The sequence below is a fragment of the Tarenaya hassleriana genome, unplaced genomic scaffold (genome assembly GCF_000463585.1).
Source record: "Tarenaya hassleriana unplaced genomic scaffold, ASM46358v1 Cleome7, whole genome shotgun sequence".
Classification (NCBI taxonomy): Eukaryota; Viridiplantae; Streptophyta; class Magnoliopsida; order Brassicales; family Cleomaceae; genus Tarenaya; species Tarenaya hassleriana.
The window spans coordinates 916,863-925,116 of NW_010969548.1; the positions used below are offsets into that span (position 1 = coordinate 916,863).

General features: G+C 33.0%; 2 protein-coding genes across 2 annotated transcripts; one reads left to right on the top strand and one right to left on the bottom strand.

The window, feature by feature from the left end:
• The first annotated feature begins 963 nt into the window (after positions 1–963).
• Positions 964–1,839, top strand: LOC104800572 (uncharacterized protein At1g08160-like). The gene has a single exon (XM_010523414.2). It carries the CDS (start codon positions 1,019–1,021, stop codon positions 1,646–1,648), a length of 630 nt encoding a protein of 209 aa, XP_010521716.1. The 5' UTR covers positions 964–1,018; the 3' UTR covers positions 1,649–1,839.
• Positions 1,840–5,380: 3,541 nt separating this feature from the next.
• On the bottom strand, positions 5,381–6,404 carry LOC104801514 (zinc finger protein ZAT5-like; the record flags this gene model as incomplete). Its single annotated transcript, XM_010524824.1, has 1 exon — positions 5,381–6,404. A coding segment is annotated over exon 1 (732 nt), but the record flags the coding sequence as incomplete, so codon positions are not given.
• Between the last annotated feature and the right edge of the window lie 1,850 nt (positions 6,405–8,254).

An 8,254-nucleotide genomic window follows, 5' to 3' on the forward strand; every position in this document is an offset into this window, starting at 1 on the left:
TTTTTTATTTTTTATTTTTTATTTTTTATTTTTATTCGGTAAGCCACGTCAACACCGTTTACCGGAAACCGTTAAAAAGTTAACGGTATTAATGTTCGTGTAGTAATTTGGAATAAAATTGCGAATTGATGTGTTTTTTTAGAAGATAAAAAATTCATTTATTTATTAGTAAGAAATTAACAAATTAATGTATTTACTTAGAATTTTTCCTAATAATAATAATAATAATAATAAAAAAGAAGGTTGGAATATATTTTGGGGAAAAGTGATAAAAAGGGGCAGATAGGCAACGGAATCTTTGGAGCCCTTGTTCACAAAGCAAAGGTTCAGTGACATTACTATAAGTTAACACACAATTGCAGATTCATACATACATACATACAATTAATTAATTAGCTGTATATCATACAGCATGTAGAATTAGTAAAGGCAAAAAAAAAAAAAATCTCCTCTGCGTACAACCATTAATTAATTAAGTTGAATTCCAACCATTTCTTAAAAGAAATATTGATTACTTGTTTTATTATCAAATTGATTACTTGTTTTATTATCAAACTGTAGTATCAGATTGCAGTTACTATTCCGTTTTTTAGTAAAAGTCATAATATCATGCATAATTAAACAGCTACTAATACCACAAGACATTCTAAAAAAATATAAACAAAATTAAACAAATATAATAATAGATCACTTATAATGTTATATAATCTCTCTATATTATTATAAAATGAAACTCATAACTAGCAAACAGCGTTAAACCAAGAAGCAAGGAACATACGAATCTTACAGCTTCCAAGATTTCTTGATTTCATCACAAGAAATGCTAAAGAGATAAGGGTTTTATAATAATCTATATCCAAACTTTGAGGGTTTAGACTAATCCAAAGGCAAAGAATCGAAATGCCCTTATTGTTTGTCCCTCTCTCTCTCTATATATATATATATATGAATGTCCACACATCTCTATATCATCACACGATCCAATCAAATTAAGACGTTTTTTTCCCAAAAAAAAAAAATGGCACCTTCAAACCACCAACCTTCACAATCGCAAATACGGATGCCACAGCCACCGTACAGGCGTATAAACCTCGTCCAGTGCATCATCATCGCCGTCCTGGTCTTGGCCCTCCTCGTCGGCCTCGCCCTCTTGATCACGTGGCTAACCCTACGGCCGAAACGCCTCGTCTTCACCGTCGAGGCCGCGTCCCTGCAAGACTTCGCCCTGACCAACGACGACCACTTGACCGCCAAGTTCAACTACGTCGTCAAGTCCTACAATCCCGAGAAACACCTCTCGGTCAGATACCACTCGATGCGCGTCTCGACGGCTCACCGCAACCAGTCGGTGGCCCACGAAGAGATCTCTCCATTCAAGCAGCCTCCCAAGAACGAGACGAGGATCGACGCTCGGCTCGTTTCCAACAGCGTAGCTCTCTCCAAGTACAATGCCAAAGACTTGAGGGCCGAGAAAAGGGAGGGAAAGATCGAGATGGACGTGTATATAACGGCGAGGGTTAGCTACAAGGTCTGGATTTGGCGGTCGAGGAGACGGACTTTGAAGGCCGTTTGCTCGCCCGTCACGCTCAACGTCACGTCGAGCTCGTTGAATGGGTTCGCGAGAACGTACTGCGAAACCCGTCTCTGAAAACCGAACATGTCCATGCATTGTCTGTTCTATTTGTGTGAAAACGTGTTGTCTTTTTTTTTTCAATAACTTCGATTTCGTCTCTGGTTTTTGGTCCTTGTGTTGCATTTGCGTGCATTCATTTCATTTGTGCGGGTCCTTTATTTTTTTATTTTCATTGTAAAAATGATTTGATATTATTTGTTGATTTATCTCGTGATTGTATTTAATTTTTTATTTGAAAAAAAAATGAAGATTCTCAATATGAGTTCTGTACAAACTGAAAACTAACTTTTGTTAAAGAGAGAAACACAAGCGCTTCAAGCTAGGGCATCTTTCACGTCTCTTAATTTATGTGGATTTCAAGAACATTTAGGGGTTAATTTGTAATTGGAAAAAGTTTGAGCGACCTTTGAATTGATTTGGAAGTACCGGGGTAGTATATTGAAAAAAACGCGGAAAACGAAACAACAACGGGCTTGAACCGGGTTCATGTTGGGCTGAACAAAACTAATGATTTTGAAAACATCGACCCCAATTTTTTCCAAAAATAAAATAAATTTCGATTTTGTAATTTTTAATAAATATTTAGAGATATTTTTGAAATTGGTGGCGAGCTGAGCCATCGTCAACCGGGATGAACACGAGAAACTCCATGTTAGCTTTCCTTTTTGAGTTTTAATATGCGTTTTTTCTATTTTCTATCGCCAGAAATGAATCTATAACACACAAAACAAAGAAGATATAAAACGGAATTTTAAAAAAATAAACAGTAAATGCCGAAAATAGGGAGTGAGAAATCATTGTCGTGTCCATTTCGGGAGTTACGAGAAGAACAGGTTTTGATGTGAATGTTTTCCCAAATCTCCATATCCGTTGGTGGACGAATCTGACCAAAACAAGATATTAATTATTGTTTTTTTTGTTAATCGGGTTTTCTGAATCAAGATGCAGATTAATAATAATTACTAAAAAGAATAAAATAAAGATAAAATCTCTAAAAAAATATACCCAAACTTTTTATTTTTTTTAGAAAAAATCTAAAATATATTTTTTGTCAAATAAAACCTAAACTTTATAAATGTTATCTTTTTAAACTTAATCGATATGAAACCCAAATTTGGTTGACCCAATGGTGAGAGAACATGCAAATCATACTCTCATTCTGAATTCAAACCCCAAATGTGGGAAGGAGTATTCACTTGGACTTCTCTGATCCTCTAAAAGATATAGTTGGGTTTAAAAATGATAAATTTTATAAATTTTTGTTTTTAACATAAAAAAATGATTTTGGGTTTTATTTGAAAAAACAAAGTTATTTTTTTTTTTGGAAAAAATGAAAAATTGAAGTATTTTTTTAATGATTTTCTCTAAAATAAAAAATCATTAACTGACTCATTAAATAATTTGTTCTAGTTAACCACATATTGAGTAAAATTGACGAGGAAAAAGTTGAGCCGAGCCCAAATGTAGATGTAATTCATATGTTTTTCTTTTTTCTTGTAAAGTTGTGTTATTCATTAAATATAGAAAATTAATTAATTGTGTCGTTTTCGGTGGAACGAACTTTAAAGAGCAATGTGCCGGTAGTATCACAGTTATCAGAATCTTCCTCGGGAATCACAATATGTGAGCACAATATATTATATATATATGGGGAAGACCGACACAATAGTGCATTAATGTAATAAGATTGTAAAAAAACAAAATCAGTTTGGTAAAAGGGTTAATAAGTGAAAAAAGGAGGGTTAAAAATGGAGATTCCATTAATTTAGGTTTTGGACAAAACTAGTGTGACTTTCAAAGTAAGGAATTGTTGTACCAAAAACAGTTGGTTTTAATTAGGTGTAACGAGCAGACTTATAACCAACCCTCCTATTTATTTATTTATTTACTTTTATAATTTTATTTTTAATTCAATATTTTATTTTTAATTGTACAAAAAAGGTCGATGAGAAAAAAAAAAAAGGTAAGGGAATGGGAAACAGATGTGTATCCATATGGCTTTTGCTTGTTCTTATATTTGACTAGAATAAGAGTGATACTAAAATACGCACGTGGAAATCATTTATTCCCGAAATTATTCGTGGGTTTTTTATTTTGAGAAGAAATTTAAGTTGTTATTTCGGATAAACCGATTATTTGATTGTATATTCGATAATATTATATATATATATATATGTATAGTTGAATCTAGCCCAAAAATGGGGTGAGTGAACTCACTTTCATATCACTGTATATATAACATATTCTTTCTCCTTCTATTGCTTGAATATGAATTCCGTACTTTGATTATAAAAAAAAGGAACATTTAAAATATGAAGCGCACGTATTCTCTGCCTTTGTCCAGCTCCCCCCCAATTTTTTTTTTTTAAAAAAACGAATTTGGCCGTGAAAATTCATCGCTATCTAAAAGAGATAGACATTACGGAACTCTATATATTTGTCTGCATGTGTTAGTGTTCTTATCGGTCCAAAATTTCGTATCCCTGAAATAAAGGGGTGTGTATATATATAGACGAGAATTTTCAAAATTCAGTAGCTCATAGTTAATTAATTATCAATATATAATTCCAGTTGTATGATCCATGCAATAACAATTTGCAAGAGTGGGATGGGTGAATCTTGCGACATATTATATATATACATACTTATGTAGATATATTGTCGCTATAACAATCTAAGACCGTTTGTTTCTTTTTTTAAATAAAAAAGTTAAAGTTTGAGACATGTTAATCGTTGATCTTTAAATGTTGATGATTTTAGTTACGATTGGGAATTATGAAAAGTTTATATTTAGACTTTAAAGTTAATTTTAAATTATTTGTATCGATCAAAATTAAATTTTAAATCAAAATAATACTTTTTTAACAAGAGTAGATAAGGTGAGGAGAAAGACCCAAAACGAAGGAAGAACCTAATCCACGTCTTTTAGTTGTGGTGGTTCTGCTGCCAAACCCTAATCCACGTCCATCTCGTGTCTTTGCCCTTGTGTGTGTGTATATGTATATATATATATAAATATATATATATTCCGTGAAATTCCTATAATTAAATTATGATACTTTAATGTCGGTTTAGTTCTGCCTGAATTTGATTTTATTTCGAAGTTGGACTAATTCGGGTTGAAAAACTAAATGAGCTTTGACTCGAGTTTCAACATTCTATCAAGATAAGGTAATACACATGGCTGGTATGTACGTGTGTGCATGTTTTTTTTTTTAAATAATGAAACTATATAAAATTCCATTATATAATTTTTTTTAAAATAAAGATATTAAACCTTGAAAAAAAAAGGGGGGGAGGGAAGAGAAGATGCCGTCTCGCTTGCTTTTCGTGAGTGAAAAGGCAACCATTGAACACTAACTAACCACTTGCTTACTCAAAGTATTCTAACTTCAACAAGTATATCACCTTTATTTTCTAACATATATCTTTTAATTACACTCCCACACTCATCTATTATATATATATATATATGTAAATTTATTTATTTATTTATAACGTTTTTCCCATTAAAAACAATAATTCCAATGACAAATATAGTGACAATTCACAATGAATCGGTATGTAACCATTTTTTTTTACGTTGGCTTCTTTATGGATCACTACTAGTAATGGCAATCTACCAAAGCTGGTGTTGCGGAGAACACGAGCCCTTGAAACTTTGACTCTCTAACATCATCTTCCGGCGCCGGGAGATTAAGATCCAACGGTAGATATTTCCTCGGCTCTTTTCTCCCTGCACTCGCACCCTGCCCTCGCACCCACCGGATTATTACCCCCCTCTCCGGCGGCTTCTGCTGACGTGGCAGCCCTGTGCCGCCTCATGTGGCCGCCGAGGGCTTGACCGGAAGTAAACTCCGATCCACAGATCGAACACTCGTGAACTTTGCTTGGCTTGTTGTTGTTGTTGTTGCTGTCACTTGCCGGTGATGAGATTAGGGTTAGGCCGGAGATCTTGGTCTGACAATTCTGCCCTTCTTCGGAGGGGCTACGCTTCGGAGTCGCGAGGGGCGATTTTGTCTTTTCGATGTCCGTTCTCGGCTTCTTGTGGCTAGCCCGGTGCCCTCCAAGGGCTTGGAACGACGGAAACGTCCTGTTGCAGGTTTTACACTCGTAGACGCAGAATCTTGAATTCTCATGGTGATCGGTCTTTTCCGATGGGTTCTTGTGGGTTTTTTCCGGTCGTTCGAGCTTCTCATGCGGCGGAGGACCGGCGCCGGAGGCGAGCATGATGAGGCAAATGGCCGTAGCTTCTTCTTCCTCCGTACAGTCGGCGGAGGAGGAGCTGGTGATTGTTGTTGTGTTGGTCGTAGAGGAAACCGCCGAGCTGTAATCTTCGGGGACTCCTCCTGCGGCGGTGGCCGATGAGTTCTTGGAAGTGACGGCGGTCGCCGTCGAGGACGATCTTTGCCGCTTCGTGCGCTTCCCTTTGATGATGTGATGAGCGTGATCGCTTCCGAGCTCATCTTGAACATCCATGACTGATCGAAATCAGAAAAAAAAAAAATGGAAACCCAATTGAAGAAATCGATCGAGGAACAGAAAACCCGGAAGAAATCTTGGAGAAAAGCTTGGAATCGTGGAGTGAACTAACAGGAGAGAGGAATGAAAGAAGCTGCGAAGGAGGAAGACGGTGGGGGCTGCTTTTATAAGGTTAATAAAATTCAGTTCACTAAATAATAACGCTTCATGAAAAATTCAATTTCTATGGATTATTATATATCCCCTTTTTACCATATTTACATGTAAAGAATATGAATTCCGTACTTTGATTATAAAAAAAAGGAACATTTAAAATATGAAGCGCACGTATTCTCTGCCTTTGTCCAGCTACTTTGTATATCCTGTGAGCTTGGTCATAATCAATCCCTCCACCCCATCCTGATTTATTAAGTCAAATCTTAAAAAGTAAAATTTCATTATATATATATATATATAACAAGAGTATATTAATATTTACTTTAATTGGTTAATTGAGTGACAAAGCGAAACTTCTATTATCTCAACCGTGAACAAACCGTCCTGCCTGCATCGGTTCGCTTTTATTTTGTTCGATTATTAAAATATAATGTTGACGTTCAAAGTTTTTTTACTTTGACGCAATTTAAGTCCACGTCATCGGAAGGATGCTTTCACACAGCTGAAATATGACTCGTAATATATATATATATATATATATGTATATATATGTGTGTGTGTGTGTGTGACCACAATAATACCAATTTCTTGTTAAATAGACATTTTCCTCCGTGCATGTATATTTTTTCTTGGTAAAGAGGGGCTTCGAATATTAAATGACATGATAATTGTAATGTTTCTATTAAAAAACTTTGTTCTATACTAATTACCAATTAACTGCTCAAATATATAAATTCTACTAGAAAATATTGTAAACACGTTAATTCAGGCTAAAAGAAACGATTAATGGAAGGTAATAAAAAGTTAAATAAATAATATGTTTTTTTTATTCTACAAAAAAAATTAGAATCATATTAAATTTTCATATTTCTCAATTCTTTTTATTTTTTATTTTTTATTTTTTGATTGTCGTTAACACAACAAATAAAGTAAGTATATGTTATTATTAAATATTGGGCGGTTCAAATGATAAGTGAATTAATAAAATAAAATTCTTTTCAATCTAGATTTAGGTTTGAGTCTTCATTTTAAAAGGTATTCATATGGATTTTCTTTATATATAGTTGGATTAAAAATTCGATCGGTTAACTTTCGAATTATAAAAAAAAATGTATATGTTGTTATAATTACAGCAACATAAATAAAAAGACAAATGCAGTATGTTGCGTAAAGCAGAGACACCAACAGATGTGTAGCCAAAAGCTACTAATTAATAATAACCGCATTTTATATAGTAAACATAAGATTATTAAATAATAATAGAGCTCCTACATACGATTTGCTAATAATCCGTTAACATATAAATTAACATTTTTTATGTATTGCTGTACACTTTCCATCTTATATGTTTTCAAGTTAGTTTTGAGACAAGAATTGTTAGAAATTATATCAATGACATTAAAATTGAATTTATATATAATTTAGGGATAATCACATAAAAATACCCAAACTTTTACAAAAATCCCAAATAAATACCCAAAAACTATAAAATTATCATATAAATACCTGAACTTTTCAAAACTCCCACATAAATACCCAGATTTTTAAATTTTTTCCAAATCAAACAAACGCAATTGTTAGAAATTATATCAATGACATTAAAATTGAATTTATATATAATTTAGGGATAATCACATAAAAATACCCAAACTTTTACAAAAATCCCAAATAAATACCCAAAAACTATAAAATTATCATATAAATACCTGAACTTTTCAAAACTCCCACATAAATACCCAGATTTTTAAATTTTTTCCAAATCAAACAAACGCAACTGCTGACTCAGCAAAAAACTGCTGACTCATCATTCAAAAATATTATTAAATATCCAAATATTAATCTACATGTATTTAAATTAATATATACATATAAATTCACATATATATACAAATATATATATATATATATATATATATAAATAAAATTATTTATAATTAATAAAACACATATACACATAACTACAATATATATATATACACAGCC

Excerpts from the sequence above, each read along its gene's own strand:
- LOC104800572 (XM_010523414.2), top strand. The coding sequence starts at position 1,019 with ATGGCACCTTCAAACCACCAACCTTCACAATCGCAAATACGGATGCCA.